General features: G+C 38.0%; 1 protein-coding gene across 4 annotated transcripts in view; it reads right to left on the bottom strand.

Annotated features, from left to right (window-relative positions):
• ELOVL6 (ELOVL fatty acid elongase 6) overlaps window positions 1-19,210 on the bottom strand; it is a 137,033-nt gene that overhangs the window by 45,500 nt on the left and 72,323 nt on the right. For all 4 annotated transcript variants that reach the window (XM_067735318.1, XM_067735317.1, XM_067735319.1 and 1 more), the window contains one exon: window positions 12,159-12,290. In XM_067735318.1, coding sequence (XP_067591419.1) covers window positions 12,159-12,290 — 132 coding nt within the window. The remainder of the gene's footprint in view (window positions 1-12,158; window positions 12,291-19,210) is intronic.

Below are 19,210 nucleotides of genomic sequence, written 5' to 3'. Positions count from 1 at the left end.
GAGTTTAGCACAGTGCCAGGTACCTAACGAACATCCAGTGAACAATATCCGTCATTGGTGTTAGCATTATAAGAGCAAAGACCAAAATTCTCTTAAAGCTTTTTTCCTTAATTCCAGATAACATTGCTGAATCTTGTGTGTTTCGGGGTGGGGGTGGGTTAGACTGTGTTTGGAGCAGGGGGACGTTTTCGCTGTGGGTTCTTTTTGAGCAGCAAGATTTATCATTGGTCATTTATCTACGTCGGAACGTTTGTACAGTAGGAACAGAAGTAGAAGCGAAGTGCCCTCCATTGATACTTCTGCCTGCCAGAACTCTGAAAAAGATGCAGCTTGTGCCCATCACCAGTGGCATTCTGCACATAAGGGTACCACACATTGCTTGTAGCATGTACCATCCTTCCAGTCACCATCCATATCCACATGTAGACTTGAGACATAATTGTGAATCATTTTGTGCTGGAGCTGGAGACGCAGGAGAAGAGGAGGCCTCTCCCGCACGGGGCCACAGGACTCAGCCTTCTGAAAACGCCGAAGAAAATCTGACTTTCCTTCTTTTGTTTTTGGCCGTGCTGTGTGGCTTGTGGGATCTTAGTTCCCCGACCAGGGATTGAACCCGGGCCCCCTGCAGTGGAAGCACAGAGTCCTAACCATTGGACTGCCAGGGAATTCCCTGACTTACCTTCTTTAGAACTATCTTCTGATCCAATTCCATTTGTAGTCTTAGCTTGTGTGTATAAATGTGAAGAATTATAGAATGTATTCTAAAGGGACGGCAGAAAAAAGGTTAATAAAATATTTCCAGGTCAGGCAAAGATGAAAGAAAACAGATATTATCAACTTAAGAAATACGCAAGGCAGGAAAATGTGCCTTTGCCTTTACTTTTAATGAATTTGAACTTTAACCTAGTTTTCCACTATGTATTTAGGGGTAAGTTCTTAAAGAGTGCAGGAAATTTCATATCTTTACATCTCAGCGGTGTCAATCAGCAGCTTAGAGAACGCTCAAGTGTGATTCCCTCACTGGTAGGTGTGACAAAAGATGTGTTTGGTCTCAGCAAAAATGTAAGAGGTGGCAAGAACGTCTTGAGAAGTTAAGATGTAACCTCCTGGGCCAGGCTGTCTGTTCAAAATTGGAAAAATTCTAGAGTTTTAATCATGTTCTTTTTAAAGGCAGAAATTCAATTTTTCTTCCTCAGCTCTTCTTTCTTGATCTCTGTGGCCTTGTCCTGGACCTTTTGATTTTTTTTTGGCACCAAGCTAGTATAAACTCCAGCTTAAAGCTAAACCCTTTCAGAGAACCCAAATCCCTGCCTCCTGCGTAATAGAACTCTGAATAGCTAATGATTCATAATTTCTTCAAATGATAGGCAATTCTATAAGCTGTATTGAAGATTTCTGCTCCAGCTTGGGTTAACACAAATACCTAGAATCAATGACAATCTCTCCTGGCTACTTTAATCACCCTGCTCATCTGCTTCTCAGAACAAAAATATATATAAAAAGCCACCTTTCTGTCCACCATGTTACCATCAGTAATGAAATGAAAAGAATAAAAGAAAACCATCGCTATATTATGCTGTTAGGAAAACGCAGTGTGAGAGCGATGAAATATTATGCCCCAGATCAATCATTTGAATCATACAGATTTGTTTCTAAACCCCAGGATTCCGAAAACTGTAAAGAAAATAGTGGATAGCAATGAATACAGTGAGGGTTACTTGGTACCGCAGCCTCTACCATACGTGACAATTCAGTCTTAAGTGATGAGAAGAAGGGTTCCAATAGTCCCCACCAATTTGCACTCACAGAGTTTTGGAAACAAATGGTAGGGAACGAGTTCCGAGAAGAACCAGCGATGGATTAAAGTAATCCATCTATTGGTGGCACGGGCTAGAAGAATTGCTGGTTACCAGGGAGAAAACTGGGCCCCCCCTTTCACATACAAAATCAAGTGGGATGTGGGCAGCCTGTCAGCTTCACAGCATCATCAAAAATAGACGAGCAGTTACTATTTGGACTTATTGGTTGAAATACAGAGAATAAAAATTGATAGCTCTCGTGAAAGGACTGCCGATACTTTCAAGACTGAGGTTGGAAGGGGCCTGCAATAGCTGTTTCATATTTCCATTGATCTAACAGCTGTGGTTAAACCCTAGGGTGAGTTACCGATGTTTCTTTACTGAACCCTAATCTCATGTATTTCCTATAGTCCTTAACTCACCCCCATGCCTTGAGGACATGTGGACCACGAGAGGAAGGAAGTTTAATCTCTCCGTATTTCAGTTAATTCTGTGCTTGCAAACAGGCCTCTCCAGAATAAACTTCTGGTACTTTTCCATGTTATTCATTTCGGTTTTTTCAGCCAATCTACAATTGTGGTTACTGCGGTTACTTCATCTTAATAATGGATGGGATGTCACATCATCTGATGCATTCCAGATTACGCAATCAGGCAATTTTATTAAAAGTTAGGTCTAAAGATTCTTTTAAGGATTCAATTTTTTGTTCAAAATCTTATATTTTTTTGTCAACTCTGCTAAACAAGAAGGATCCTTTAAGGATTTGTGAGGTAACACCAAAAGTTTATAAGCAAAGTGATCCTTAACTCAGCCTTAACTCAAAATAATCCTTAGCAAATGCTTCAGAAGTTATTATACTTACATCCTAAATTACTGTGACATCTCTTCGAGAACGCTCATGTTATTTCTCACACAAGTTTCAGGAAAGCTATGTTATTGCAGCTATTTAAATACTAATTCCTTTCGGTAAAATGATTTAAAATGCCTTGTGTGTCACTGTTTTAAGTTGTTATAGCACCTGAACTACAAACATATTACTGAAGTCCTATTTTTGTCCAAACTCAAATATGTTAATGGATTACAGAGAATTAAAATTATGATAAAGGAATCTCAAGCTTAACATCAAATTATTGAAAGGGCATGCACCAAAATATTAATAGCAAATATCTGTGGGTAGTGAGATGAAAGGTTTTGCGTTTGTGCTTTTCCGTGGTTTTCAGTTTTACAAACAGAGAACTCTCACTCTTATAAGTAGAAAAAATTATTTACTAAAACTATGACTACTGGATAGTATTTCCAACTGTAAAGAAGCAAAGGTTGTCAAGTGGACGGTAGTTCTGGGAATAGGAGAGGCCACTGCTGCCTGGACTTGTATTAACATGCAGCTCCCTTCAGGTATCACACTGGGGACAGTCTGGGTCCTCTAAAAACTTACTACATTAACAACAACCTGTACACTTTTCTCCTATTTGGACTAGATCATTATACTAGGAGTGGATTTTTTTCTTAATTTGGAAGGCAAATCTGGAGCAGTAGAGAGACCTGCAGGTCTGTGCCATCCCCAGGTAAGGAAGGAGGGGTCAGCCTGCTAGAGGGCAAAGTACCACCTGCAAAGCAGGGTGATGCTTGTTCTCCTGGCTTTCCTTGCTAAACTCCTCTGCCAGTAGCTCCGAATTCTCCCTCATAACGGACATTAAAAAATATATTTTTTTAAAAAAGCAAAATATCATGAATTTAGTTAATCTAAACATTATCTTCCTGGAAATACCTGAAAATCCACATTGTTCCTGGATTCAAGGGAAAAGCAGAAAAAATATCCTATTTCCCCCTTGGGAGAAAAGACTTTCCAAAAAAGGCAAGGAAACTTACTAACAATTGTTTACAAACCTCCTCTCTTCCCGTTTTTATTTTGAAAAGCTAACAATTTATTCAACACCTGCTTGGACACTAGAGACACAGCAAAAAATCAGACAAAAATCCCTGCCCTCATGGAACTCAAAGTCGAGTAGGAGGGGAGAGAGAATGAATACGATCAGCAATATATATAGTGGGCCGGAAGGTGATACGCGTCAAGGAGAAAACTAAATCAGGCAAGGAAAAGGAGGAGAGAAGGTGGGGGATATTGTCATTTTAGACAGGGAGGGGAAGGCGAAATTTGAGCAAAGGTCTGAAGGAGGCGATGGACAAGGCGTTAGAATATTGGGCAAGGAATGTTCTGGGCAGATGGGGCGGCAAGTGGGAGAGCCCTGAGGCAGCAGCTCTGCTAGCATGTTTGAGGCACAGCACAGCTGCCACTCTGGCCTGAGAGAGGAGGAGAGGGGAGAGGAGGAGAGGTCAGAGAGTAACAAAGGCCCCACTGTGTAGCGCCCTGCAGGCCTCTGGAAGGCTCCTCCAACTGTATGACGTCAATCCCAGATTTCTTGAAGCACATTTCTACTTCTACAGGTGAAGCCCCCTGATACTAAAGGAAGACTGGACTGGGGCATGTCTGCGGCAATTGATACAAGAAATATAAAGGGCGAACAAGTGGAATGAATAAAAATGTCGATTACACGTGACTGGAGAAGTGGCCAAGTGTGAGATTTTTATTCATTAATTCAGAAACTGTGTGTGTGCCAAGGTGTTCCAGGAACAGCCAGACACAATTCTGGCTCCAGGGAACTCACATGGCCTCCCAGGGGGTACATAGGTAAGGCAGCATACAGCCTGGTTAAATGATGATGAACAACAAGGTCGGTAGAAGCTGAGATATGGGCTGAAATGATCAGAGAAGCCTTTATAGAGAAGACATCCTAAATTAAGATGAATAAGACTTAAAGAAAAAAAAAATGGAGGAAGAATGGAGAAAGAGGAGGGATAATAGGTTCAAAGACAAGAAATGAGCATGGGCAAAGTATGTTTGTTTGGGGGTCAATGATCAGAGACATACGTCATCTTGAATGGAACGTTTGCATAGGGCAATGGTGAAAGGTCCGTCAAGGAAAGACTGTAATTTTTTTATGGGCAGGTTGAAGTTTCAACCTAAAGAAAAGGGCATTTCAGTTTAAAGGTTTAAACACAGAAATGATACGGTATGTGAGTAGCTTGGATGGAGAAAACATTTGGGAAACAGGAATTGGTGGTTTGTAATACTTAAGATGTGAAGTGATGGAGGCCACGACTGGAGTGTCTGGTGTGGAAATGGAGATGAGACAGCTACTCGAGATATTCAAGAAGAATTTTACAACTTGGTGACCAGTTGAAGGAGTTATTTTTATAGTATTTTGAATGACTTAAAGATGTTCACTAGGAAAATAGTGACAAACTTTGAGAAATTTTAAAGGGTTATCAAAAAGGCATCTGGTTTGAATATTTTAAATTCAAGTGATGATATGTCACACGTTTGGAAATATTATAAACAGAAGAGCAAATTTCAGAGAAGAGGTCAATACTAAAAATAAAGATTTGTTAGGGGTAATTGGGCAAATGATGGTTAGAATTTTCCCTTTTTCTGTTTTATGAAGCCAACACAATTCTTCAGTGGGTTATAAACAGATTAACCATATCATTTACCATTCAAAGTGGGCCATTTTCTAGAGTGAAAGGGGAGCTGTTAATAATTACACCAAGACACTAGGCATAAAACTATGGTTACCCAGAGCACACCAGGAAGTACGGATTCTAGTTTATAGGTTCTATCTCACTTTAAAGGATGGAGAGTTGCCATTTCTTTACATAATTGCTCTTGGTTTTTCAAAATGAGTCAAGTGATTCAACTAGTGTCACAATAAATGGCCAAAAGAAAGGTTCCCAAATTATCCTTCCAGCTACACATACACAATGAACTCAGGGTCACTGTCAGAAAACAGAAAACAAAAAACATTCTTAATTCCAACTATAAATCTGCCATTATTGGGGTGTGTGTTTGGACCAATAGGGTACAGAGTTTGTGTTTTGATATAAACTTACTTTGTTTAACATACACCTACATTTTGCCAGAATCTTATAAAATGACTACAATTGCTAGCTTTCTTTTAGTTGCTATCCACACTTGAATCAAACACAGTTATCTTTTTCTTATTTAACTTTTTTGTAATGACAAAGTCATACAAAATTAGTGGAAGCCTCCTTTGGACCCTCTTTGATCCCATCGCTCTCCCTGCCTCCAGAAACATATAATCACTAGCCTGAACTTTTTAAACATTGTTTTTACGCTACGGGTTATTAAACTTTTCATACGTGGTATCACATTCCCATGATTATTCATCAGTTTTTGCTTTTCTACTTCTAAGCATATGCTTTCTAGAAGTATCTTTTGCTTTGTTACTTTTGCCCTTTTGATGCTACATCTTAAAATGTGAAATTTATAACCTGTCATTGATAAAATAGCAGCTTTTCTCCTATGACATTTATAATTTATGTATCCATTTCCTTTATATCATTAATATCACTATAATCATTATCTGTAATGTTCTCTGTGGATTAAGGACCACTTCTGGCAACCATATAGCAAAATACTAGATACAAGGTGCTCGAGTATAAATTAAGTTCTGAAATTTTCAATGTTTCATCATTTTACAGGTCAATGATGTACTTAACTCCTTCAAAATGGGTTTTTAGAGTGTCATATTTTTCTCATCTGAACAGTTTCAGTTGGTTTTATTATATATCTGTTTCTTTAAAAATAAGGCACTTGCCAATAATGCTTCTAATATTAAATATTGATGGGTGTGTGTATAAAACCACGAGTAGATTTGATTAAATGCCATTCATCTGCTGCTCTGCCCTGTTAAATATACTTTTCTGAATGTGTCCTATGCTATATATAAGCTCTTTGTTCATGAAAATCTTACTAAATAAAGAAAAAGAGTAATTTTCTATTCGTCTTGAATATATCTTATACTTAAGCCAAAGATGAAATTCAATGACAAAATAAAAATATGGCCAGGAAATAAAAATGAGTTTCAACAGGGAAAATTTCTCGTTAATAACAAGGCAAAAAGTCAAACTGTAAAGTGAGGCTATCTGGCTTTGAGCAAATAAAGCATAAAACAATTGAGGCCAGAGTGAATCACCAGGAAACAGGAATAAACATATTTGAAGCAGGTGTGACATTGGCCTCTATACACAAGCAGCACAAAGTAATTAACACTAATGTGCACTGACTAGACAACCTGCTTTGACCTGCTCTGGGTCAGAGACCTAGAAGAAGGCTCCTTGTGCTGCCAATGAGTGGAAAACACTGCCAGACAGATACCTGGTAAAGGCTGCTTGAATCAGAAGCACGCACGCATCTGCACCCAATCTAGAAGGGTTTGAAGTTATTAAATCAATACACAGAAAGTCCTTTACAAATCGACTGAAGTAACCCAGGTGAGATGTCATAGCAACAGGATTTAAAGACTAGGCAGAGTCTGGGAAGAATGGATGGCTGGCACCTTGAAGGGTTTGATGCTGTTTGCCATAAGCAACAGTCTCATCTAAAGGACTTACTAATTCAAGTTACCAGAAATCTTCTCAGAATTTACCCTAAGGAAATATTCAAACATGCAGCGCCAACAAACGCCACCTGGAATTATCTCATCAAATAAGGAAATGCTTATCCTTGGGTTGGGTGGAAGTAGGCTGCTGTGCCCCACCCAGTCATATCCATAAAGACTAATTGACACCAGAAGCTGATGGCTTAGATCTAAAAGGCGAAGCAGGGTTTGCGGGTAATGGGAAGAAATTGTCAAGAAAACCCCAGAGAAATCATTCTCCAGTGAAATAAACCCATGGCGGGCCTAGGGAAAACCTCACTTGATCATATCCTATCTACTCCTTCAAAACTTATGACAGCTTTCAATAAATTATATTGTATTCAGCCTGTATGAAGTCTGCTATCATATTCAGTCAACACCCAAAGGTAAAGAGAAAGAAAACATTCTACAGGTAATGTTCGCCAAATTATACAAAAAACCCCACTTCTTTCTGAAGCAGAGCAGTAAAGAAGAGAGGGTTTTTCTTTTTGCTTAGGGAGCCTACATATCTGATTTAATTTCCACCCAGTTGTCTTAGTTCATGAGTAAACACAGTTTGGAGTATCCGGAAATACGTCACAGTTGGGTCTCTAGTTACTATAAAGAGCTAATAGGCAAGCTTGAAAAGCTGGGGAAAAGACATTAGTTCTAAGCAGTAAAATATATAAAAACACTTTTCAGAAAAATCTTACTGTTCTTTGCCCTCCACCCCCTCATTTCTAATTCCTCTAACAGAAAAGTTTGGTTCTCTTTCCCTTTCCTTCTTTTTCCAAATCCATGATATCACATCCTATTAGTAGTAAGGAGTGGGCAGTGGAGTAGATGTTTGGTCCTTAACGTCCTACTGAATTGCATACCATCTGATGCAGGACTGTCTCTTGTGTAAGGACTTTGTATACTTCTATATTAGACACCGTTTACAGGTGGATTTAAAAATTTGTGAATTATAGTTAAGAGCCATTCAAAATTTTCTACAAAAACATATTCTTGTAATAATGAGGTTATCTTATATGACCAAGATAGGAGGATTTTTATTAATACCCATCAAAACATCTGTTTGTGAGAAGAGCTTATTTTTGATGCTTTATGTCAATTTCATTCAAAAGCTATTTGGATTCTAAAATAAAGAGCAAATATCACTTGAGATTCTCTAGGCTGTGTATGAGATTGTATATGCATGTGTGTATATTTTAGAAAATGTTTTGAATGCAGAAAAGCACAAAGGATAATCAACAGCCAATATCTAGAATCGGGTTGTCAACAGTATGTTTGCTTCATTTGTTTTGAAAAGGAAGATAACGCATAGCAAAAAAAATTTAAATCCTCTCTGCTTCCAAACTACCAGTCCACTAGAGCCAAGCTCTACAAGCACTGAAAGTTTTTCTGCTTTATTTTCCAGGAAATAGTAGGCAATCAATAAAAGCCTGTCTCCTCTGCCTTTCCATAGACGTAAGAATCGAGTATATTTTCTTCCAGTATCTTTTTAGATACTTTACAAATACTTAAATGTATTAATGAACAGCATGTTTCATGTCTAGGAGTAAAATTTACATAAACATTACATAAAAAATCATTCTGTATGTAGTCTTTTTCATTCAATACACTGCTGACCAGAATTCTTTAAGCACAGAGAAACCTCAATATACTCTTCCTAACATGGAACCATGTTCAACTGATACAACCAGAGAATTCCATAATAATGTTTTCCAAATAACTGATTAGAATATTATGATAAATTTTTACAAGACCCTAGACAGTCCATGCTTGGACGCCTCCGTGTAGTTCCAGCTTTTAAAATTTTATACAAAACATGGCTCTGAAGAAAGTAAAGTAACACATAGAATTAAGGAAATGGAAGATGCAATTAGAACCTGTCAATCTAAAAAAGACTTGGTAGTGTTAACAACTATTGCACATGCATTGTGGGGTAAGTAAATGAGTAACTACTGGCTGACATTGGGAACTTGGATTTTGGCATAGGAGGAAGGAGAAATGAGGTAATTAAGTAAAAACTCTCTAGGCATAAATATGAATTGGAAGTATCAGTACTAACTCTGGATACATTTCTTTCAAAAAATAAATAATTTTCTATTTCTAGGCCCTCTGAGAGGAAATAAGAACTACCTTAGGGAAAACCACCCCTAGTACTTAGAGAGTCATTTCTAAATACTATCTCCCTTTCCCAAGGGAACTTGGGATGAACTTGGGATCCTTTGAGAAATGACTGGTTCCGGTTCTGGACAAGGAATAGGCAACACGCTTGGCCTGCAACAGCTTGTCATCCCTGCCCCCCGCCCCCATACACACACAAACACGCACACACATACACAGAATCGAGCTATGAGCACTACTCAGTACACGGACAAGGATTCAGGAGCCAATCTGAAGAAACTCCCACTGGCCAAACATGGGATAACTTAGCATCTAAAAGAATAATGGCAATGGACTACAATACACCAAATCCAAATTCATCTCAAAATCACTGACATGTAAAAAAGGATAAATCTATGAGCTCTTAACGATACTTAAAAAAACCCATTATTCACAAGCTAAGTAATCAAAATTTTTTTGAAACTGCTAAATATGACCAAAGAATCAAGCATTTATCCTGCCTTTGCTACACTAACTTCTTGTAAAAAGTTCTGTCAAACATTAAACCTAAATATAATAAAATTTCTAGATCTAACTAACAACTAACGAAGAATACAGGGGACAGAAGAATATGATCAGTAACATCCAGCCTGGGGGAAACTCTAAAAGGAAAATGATTTGGATTCTCCAAAGGATGGCTTATGAGTGGGAGGAGGGGCTTGGAGAGGAAGGAAGAAACCTCTTAGTTTAAGGAAATCAACCAATGGAAATGTGTGAACCCATCTGGACCAGGATTGTTTGTATTTTTTAGGTCCTTATTAGTTATCTATTTTATATATAGTAGTGTGTATGTCAGTTAGGTCAGGATTCTTAAAAATAAATTGTAATAAAAAAGAACCATTCATGAGACAACTGGAGAAACTGGAACACTCAATAATAAAGAATTATTACTAATTTAGACGAGGTAATGATACTGTGATCGATTTTTTAATGACTACTTTTAGAAATGGTATCATTTCATTCAGAAATATTTGAGTCTGTATTACTTCCAAATAATTTGGGGACAAGGGAGAGGTTGGTAGGGATATAGATGAAATAAGATTAACACTGTTGATAACTGTTTAAGCAGGGTAACAGGTGCATGGGGGTCCTTGAACTCCCTTCTCTGCTTATATATGTTAAGGTTAAACAAAAAACAAAAACAGGGCTTCCCTGGTGGTGCAGTGGTTGAGAGTCCGCCTGCCGATGCAGCGGACACGGGTTCGTGCCCCGGTCCGGGAAGATCCCACATGCCGCGGAGCGGCTGGGCCGGTGAGCCATGGCCGCTGAGCCTGCGCGTCCGGAGCCTGTGCTCCGCAACGGGAGAGGCCACAGCAGTGAGAGGCCCGCGTACCGCAAAAAACAAAAACAAAAGATAAAGACTCAAGGGATGTTGAAAGATCTGTAAAATGTTGAAAGGCATCATTAACAATTTTTTCCTCAAATATCAAAATACTTCAGGTGAGGCATACTGTGAACCTTCAATGTAAATAAAAATGAAAATGCTGCTTTGTATTAGAGAATTCCAACCTGATACATATTGAAATGGAAGGAGTCTTTAGTGACAGAGTCAAATCACAAGTACCTCAAATGTTGCACCCTACAAAACGCACCGAAATAAAGAGTGCATGCGGTGGTAGCAAGCAAAGGAGTATTTCAGTTGCAGGGAGCCAACCTAATGGAGACGTACAGATCATCAGTTTGCAAAAATCCTCCTCCTGCCCGATCATCTTTAATAAGCCTCAAGTGACTAATGAGAGGCTTTTGATGATACCATCTATTTCTCCTTAGCAGTAGAACAGTTAATATGTAATATGAAAAAAGTAGAAATGCTCCTAAATATTAAAATGAATAGGTTTTTATTCTGTAGCATATCTATCCATACCTGCCCCCCTACACCCCAAGCCTAGTTATCAACTTGCTGGTTTTGACAAGCAAAACACAAATAGAACAGGTGCCTTTGTTAGCACTGAAGGTAAATTCTGGCACCTGTTTGGACACCAGCTGTGTGCTAATTCGTCTTATGATTGCCAAATATTACAAAACTACGAATGTTCCTTCAGGCTTCCAGGTGTGGGTCTGGATGTTGGCTGGCAGATGTCCCTGGAGAGACCAGGCCTGGTTCTGACAGCCTCTATGATGAGTTTTAGCCAGTGCAAAGTAAGACTTGGCTGCATAAGCCTGTGCCTGCGAGGCAGTTCAGGCAGTGAGGGTGGAGGATACTTTGGGGGATGCGGAACAAAAACATTCTCTGGTCTAGTGATACTAACACAGACAGGTGTCCGGTGTCTGGTCACATGCCTGAAAGCCATTTTTGATTAAGTACTAGTCAGTAGCAGCATGCCCACCACATTGGAACCCTACTCTACCATACACTTCCACAGTTTACTGCTGTGGCTTTCCATTTAGCCCTTCATCTATACTTATATGACAAAAATAATGGAGTTGATGCTCTGCTTCTAGTCCTAGGACATAAACTGAATTACTGCATGAACAGTTTGGACAAGAAAGGAGATGGCCTGAGAGCTCTCAAAATTAGAGCCTGAGTACAATGTGGTAAGTTTGGTTGCAATGAAGGCTTTCCCTCTGGACATGGGTTTATTTTACACCCTTAATAATCAAAAATATGAGATGTATGATAAAATGTTCGATTGTTGCTTCTTTCAGCAGAGTCTGATGAAATGGATGGATTTTATTTGGAAAATGAAAAAAAACAAACAAAGAAACCTACCTGAAGACTGCAAGGGTCAGAGACCAGAGCACTAATGGCTTCCTCAGTTCAAACTTCGCCCGTTTGTTCATTAGGTGCCGACCACCGAAGATAAAGGCAGCATACAGAGCAGAAAACAGGAAAGATTTCTTCCTATGAACAAACAGAAAACCAAAATCTTATGAAATAAAGATCTTTAAGCAATTATTTTTATCCATTAGAATTCTATATTTATTCATTGTTCATCAACTTTTATACCACTCTCCTCTTGCTAAGCACCAAAAACATTCTTGGGAATGTGCCCCCTTCACTGAAGAGAGAATGTTTATCCATTTGGCAACATGGCGGCTGTTGAATCCTCTCCTGACAAATTAGGTCATCTGGATTAACCAACCCATATCAGGATAGATTTTCTTTTTGGGCTCTATAACTATAAACATTTCAACAACATAGCACTGAGGTAAAAAAGAAACCTTTTCACTGAGAGAATTATTTTTCAGAGTTTGTTGGACCATTTAGATAGATGAATTTTAAAAAAGGAATTATTTTTATTGCAAATAAAATATTAGGTGACAGAGTTGTGTCCTAGGACAAGAAGGTCTTTTAAAATGTCATCTTCCTAAAAGGCTAATGATACTAAAAAATGATTTTGGAGAAATACTTGATGATTTGAAACACTACAATTAAGCTACATGACTTAAAGCCCCCCCAAGATGGATTCCTGACATCTTCTCCACCAAGGGAGGCAGGTATTAAATTTCAGTATTATCATCAATAATAGGCCTGTCAGACATCATACAATGCAATAGGAAGAACACAGAACCACCTACAGTACAGTGGCCTAAAACCTTGAGCTTGAATCTCATCAAATATCTGATTTTACTACCTGCTTATAGGAAAGATAGGGGATAAAGCCAAACTTTGGACATTCTGTAGGACAGCTGATTTCTTCAAAATGTCAGTGGTAAGAAATCAAAATCTGGGACTGTTCTAGATTAAAAGTGACTTGAGAGACATGACAATCAAAGGTAACAGGCAGAACTTCTTTGGATCCATATTTGAACAAACCAATTGTTTAAAAAAAATCTTTAATAAAATCAGAAAGTTATCAGTCATAGTCTTAAAAGCTCTTATCAGTTAATATTTATGGGTGAAATTATATGTCTTGGATTTGCGTTAAAATACTCTGGGAAACACACAGAACTCAAGCAATATTAAGAATGGAGAGACAACACAAGACTAACAAAAAAGATAATGGAACACAGGGGCCCATGAGTCCTTTTCTCTTTTTGTTAGTCAGATTTAGGTGGGAGTTTCAGTCAGGAAGGTCTAACTAAATAAAATCTGCATGTCCTGCTGGTTTATTATTGTACCAAGGAGAAGTGAACAATAGTATTGATAATGCCATAAAGAACAAACAACACAAAGCTTTTGTAGACTTTGATTCAACAGAAAGTAACAGAGGCTGTGTAAATAACTGAAACATCTGAGTATATCTTCTGATATGATAAAGCAATGTTTCTTTTAAAATGGGTATTCCTCACTCAGGTTAAAATGGAAAGGGCTGAAAAATAAGATACAAGATATAATACAAAAAGCAAAATGCATTAACTGAAGAGCATTACTTGTAAAAGGCTTCATATTTTTTCCCCTAACCACTACCGTGTATTGCTGACTCATGAGCGATCTTATTATTTACAGAAGCATCACTCCTCCTCCAGTGAGTGCAAGTGACCTACCTGGTGAACCCCACCAAATAAAGCAGTGATTCCCGAAATCAACTGGTAAATAGTGTCAAATAAATCACTTCCACTGAGTGTCGCAAACTCTTGGAAACACAAGACCTGGCACACAGTAAGTGCTTAATAAACACCTGTTGAATGATCACGATCTTGTCATATCAAATTTTCTAATGGGGAAAATATCTATGCACCTAGGCACATGGGGGCTTAGTGAACACTAACTGAGTAAATGAACAGTTGTGCTTTCCCAGTAATGTCTTAATAACTAAAGAATAAAATATTCAGAAAGAAACATACCATCCATTTTCTTCCTCCAGAAAGAAAGAGACTATTTCTATATTTCAAAGAGAAGTGGAAATGAGACGATTTTATGGAAACTGTAACTATTGAACATTTCAAGAAGAGAGTATTTTTGGCCATAACTATATTTATTGCTTTACTTCTTTGAAGTTTGCAAGTGTATGGCATTACTTTAAATGTCAGAATCACTGCATTTACATGCATATAAGCAAGGACTCACTCAAGAAAAACAAAATTTAATAAGTTAATGTAGATAATAGTAATATGGAAAAGTATATATTCTTTTCTAAATTATAAAGGTAATGATAAGTGACAATAATCATGGTATTATGATTTAGGGAGTGATTCCTGTGGGTAGAGATAGTGCTAAAAACCTTTGTTATTTAATCCTCCTAATCATCCTTAATGTAGGTAAAACATTATCTCCATGTTATAGCTTAGGAACCTGGCTTAGAGGTTAAGCAGCCTCAGATCTCCCTGCTCGCCTGTGGTAAACTTTTGGAGGAAAGAAGGGTGTGTCTGCTAAGTTATAAGAATTCCTTAAACCCTCCTTCTGACTTGCAAGGTTATTGTGCAACTTTGCGGCACAATGTTTAACTGTGAAAAGATGAAGAGAAATCTCTACAGGTTTGGTTCAACTGTCATATTTTCTGGGCGTGGAACACTTTGATCACAACCCTCCTCACCTCCTGCATAACAAATTCACTATATATACCACTGAAAACTCTTCCTTACAATTATTTATCGTTCTTTCTTAAAATTAGTCAATCTAATTCCAAGTTTGGTTATAGTTAGATTAATTACATTACTTACAGTTATGAACTAAGTTAAGTGACTGTCCATATGATCCCATCATTCTAGCCTAAGGGAAAAATAATGTGCCTTGAAGAACCAGCAAAAGAATAAAAATCTTCTCTCTGTATTTCTTCCTCAAATTTCTTCAGTTCTAGAATGAGAATTAGCCCTAATGGACTACTAGCTTCCTGGCGAGGACCATTCTTGTTTGCATGTTTTCTAAAGATCTCTAAGAATCTTCAATTCCACACAGCTAGGACAAACAAGTCAATCAACATAAACATGCAGAATTTGAGAATTGCGAGGGACAAATTTCCTTGTTCTACAGAAGAGGAAATGCGGGGCGGGTGCTGATGACATTGGTTGCTCAGGGTCACGTGGCCACATATTGCATATTGGTCAAAACTACCAAAAATTGTAATGGCCGTGATCAAGCAGGTAGGTAAACATAAATCAATTGTCTAGGTTACATCTGGGTCACAGGCAGTCAATAATAGGAACTGATACTTGTTTAATTATAAGTGCTATAATAAAAATAAGTGACTTATCGTATCTTATATAAATCTTCCACTATGGTGAAATTTAAATAATGCTTTGGCAACAGTAGATGGACTTGGAAGGCAGTATGCTAAGTGAAAGGAGTCATATAAGAAAGACTAATACTGTATGGTATCACTTATATATGGAATCTAAAAAATACAACAAAGTAATGAATATAACAGAAAAGAAGCAGAATCACAGATATAGAGAACAAACTAGTGGTTACCAGTGGGGAGAGGAAGGGGAGGGGCAATGAAGATGTGAGAGAGCAGAAGGAACAAACTATTAGGTATAAGATAGGCTACAAGGTTGTATTCTACAACACGGGGAATATAGCCAGTGTTTTGTAATAACTGTTAAATGGAGTGTAACCTTTTAAAATTGTATTAAAAGTAAGTAAATGCACAAAAAATAAAAAAAGGTAAATAATGCTTTGGGTTAATTTAGAACTAAGCTTAGGCTTCTTCTAAAAGAAGGAGTCATCTAAGGAAGCATTAACTCTTACCTCTTCAATGGAGTAACCAAAATTTATCATTTATAGATGAATGTTATGCTTTTTCCATTTTACTTAGAAGAAAATTTTTCTTTAGGCAAATGGGCGATTTAAACTATCTTTCCATTCTGGTATCTCTTTGGTAAAGGTTCAGTTATAGTCAAATGAATAATGACTTGCCGCTGGCCCACTTACTATTTAATGTGGATAGATGACTTCCCTAAAGCTTCAACAGTAATCCAGTCATACTTCATATTGTGACAGGCCTCCATAGCTGGGTATAATGGTAACACTACATTGTTCTATTATCAGATAATTAGCAATTTCTAGATGGTATGGGCTCTTGTTTAGGAAGTCTTAAATGCACAATCATATAGCACAACCTTTAACTGTAGGTACTTAATACTTTTCAGGAGGTGATTCTGTAGCTGTAATTACGAAGTAACCAACCAAATAAGGATCACGCAAATGAAATACTGATATGCTTTGAGCTTGTCATGCTTGTATTTACCCTTTTTTCCCTTTTACTTCTGTCATCAATGAGAATAATGAAATAATTAGTGAATGTGAATAATAATTAGTCCACAATTAATCAAAACAATGGTTTATCCTTTATCCTTAAAGAGCTGGATTTCTTTATCATGGTACTTTGTTCCAAAACATTCCTAGATGCTTTTTCTATTCTGACCTATTCTGAGTAGCTGCTTATGATTTGTATTTATTGTTCTGCCTCACAACACTTCTTAAAGGGTATGTATATATTCAAATGTTTTTTTTTTCCCCCAACTCCTGGGATTCCACTGAAACCAGTACCTAGTAACTAGAGTCCCTTAATGCTCACATCAAGATCTCTGCCAGGTGACCTGCACTCCTTTGGAACTCAGACAAGTTTATCTGAGAATGGCAAAACTTTCATGTGGGTAGCATTTCACATAGGATAATTGCTAATGAGCACCTTGGGGGGATGACCTGAGCTCCTTTATGTCAGTGACCTTGTTTTTACAGCTACTGTGTATGTGTGAGACACAAGGAGTTGTGAAAGGGAAAATTAAGCTGTGAGGGAGAAAAGGAAAGAAAAGAAAAGGAGACCTAAAAGCATCTATTTTGGCTGATCTACCTGGTACATAGAAAGTTTCCACCTTTCTATGTGTGAAGAGTGAAGCTGAGAAAGTATGTTACTCAGTAAGGCCACATCTCTTTTAAGGTTTCTCCTTTAGTTCCGTTGCTGATTCAAGTCAGAAAATAATTCAAGGTTCTGAAAGTAGTTATAGGACACATATGAACTGCAGACTGTAAAAACCAATGAACAGAAACCTCAATTAAATAGCGTCAGGAGACCAGAAGGGGACGCTCTCCTGCCCCCGACCACAGCAGAGCCCAACAGGAAGAAGACTCCTCTTCTCTCATGGCAACAACTCAGCCAATGAAAAGCCATGGACTCTGTTTACTACTGCCCTCCCCACTTCCCTTTCCCCTCTATAAGAGCCTTTCTCCTTTCCTTCCTCTGTGGTGACTTGCACGTGGCTTGCCATGGTTGTAGACCCCAAACTGCAATTCTCTGCTGATCCCCAATAAACCCATCTTTGCTGGAGAAATATCTGGTCATCTATTTGTTTGAGGTCAACAAGACCCAGAGACTGAAGGAAATACACTGCTTTTTGCCAACAAGATACTCAGTAGATGTGTATGGTGGTTAAAATTTGATAAGGATATAAAGGAAGGTTTTCTGGCGAGGGATCCCGAAGTTGTGCTCCTGGAGCTCTAGCCAGGGCTGGACTGTGTCACTTTCTTGAGAATTCCACCAAGAGTTCATAGAGGCATTTTTCTATATTAAAAATAGTGGAAAATTTTCAGCAGTTTTTATTCATAAGTAAATTATAACTGGGAATTAACTCTGTGCCCAGAAATTCTGACAAAGAATAGTTTTGTGAATAGTGGAATATGTCCATAATTAATACAAATGAATGGTGACTTTATAATTGCAAGACAAGCCATGACTAAAGAAAAGGGTGTTATTCTAATCTGTTATGTTTGACCCAGCAAATGATGTGTGATTTCTGAGCTTCTTTGAGTTGCAAACGCCTCTGCTTCTCATCCTGCTTTCCCCTAGATGCTAATTTAAAGATCACAGATTCTCTTTGTTTAAGGTGAGAAAACCATTCTTTTGTAATTCAGTCTTTCTATTGCCAAAGTAGGTCACAATCAAAGTAGTCACATTAATACAATGGATTTAATGACATGGCTACATATCCTTTCTAGGAAAGTACACTCCTCTTAGGACAGACCGGTTGTAGAATGTTGCTTGTATGTTTCCTGTCAACATATCTTTTTTTCCCCTTGCCACTTAAAAAATATCTTGATAAATTCTGTTTTCTTGTTGACTTTCTTTTTACAACTGGAAATAAGATCTTTGGGGAGAAAATACTTTCAAAATGTGTAAAAAAACACACACATATACACACACACAGCTCCATAAAAAATGCCATCTCTCTAATACTTAAATTGGCCAGATACCAATTAATTACCTTTGTTTCCCTAGATACTTTCAGTTGTTGATGAAGAATGCTGACATCCATCCATCCATCCATCCAAAATTTAATGATGTTTTTCATTTGCAGTGTGCTTAGTATGCCATTGAATGGGGAAAAAAATCCCTATGAAGGAGAAAATTCTGCCTCTACTAATCTGCTTAGAAAGACAGGAAAAATATGTGTGTTGGTGCTTTGATGTGGACCCTTTAGGCTTTGGATGGCTGGACAGCGGCAAGTGATCTTGGCTGGGAAGAAGCAGTGGTGTTAGGCCTGAGCTAAGCCAGGAGTGTATCAGATCAGGCAGATGCTTTGGAGTGGGGAAGGCAAGGTTGGAAGTGTAGGGGAAAGTCACAGGGTGTGGAGTTCTGAAAACTGCAGCAGAGTTAGGACTGCATCTTAGCTCAAGGTTGCCATAGGTTGTAAGGTAGGTGGCCAGTAATTTGTTACCACTAATAATTAAAGTACATACTGAAATTCGTGGCTTAATTTTTTCTTTCCTCCTGCTTTAAAAATAAAAAAAGAATAGATTCGCTCATGCATATAACATTATGTGACTTGGATGCAAGAAGAAGGGGGAAGAATGACTGATAGTGATTCCACAAAGAGAGCGATGGAGAATGCTGGTTTAAGCCGTGGAGAGCATTGAAAGTCTTAGAGATGGGAGAGGGCAGA

Source organism: Pseudorca crassidens, chromosome 4 (genome assembly GCF_039906515.1).
Source record: "Pseudorca crassidens isolate mPseCra1 chromosome 4, mPseCra1.hap1, whole genome shotgun sequence".
Taxonomy (NCBI): Eukaryota; Metazoa; Chordata; class Mammalia; order Artiodactyla; family Delphinidae; genus Pseudorca; species Pseudorca crassidens.
Note: the sequence above shows the minus strand (reverse complement) of the source record. Positions and strands in the feature narration are given on the sequence as shown.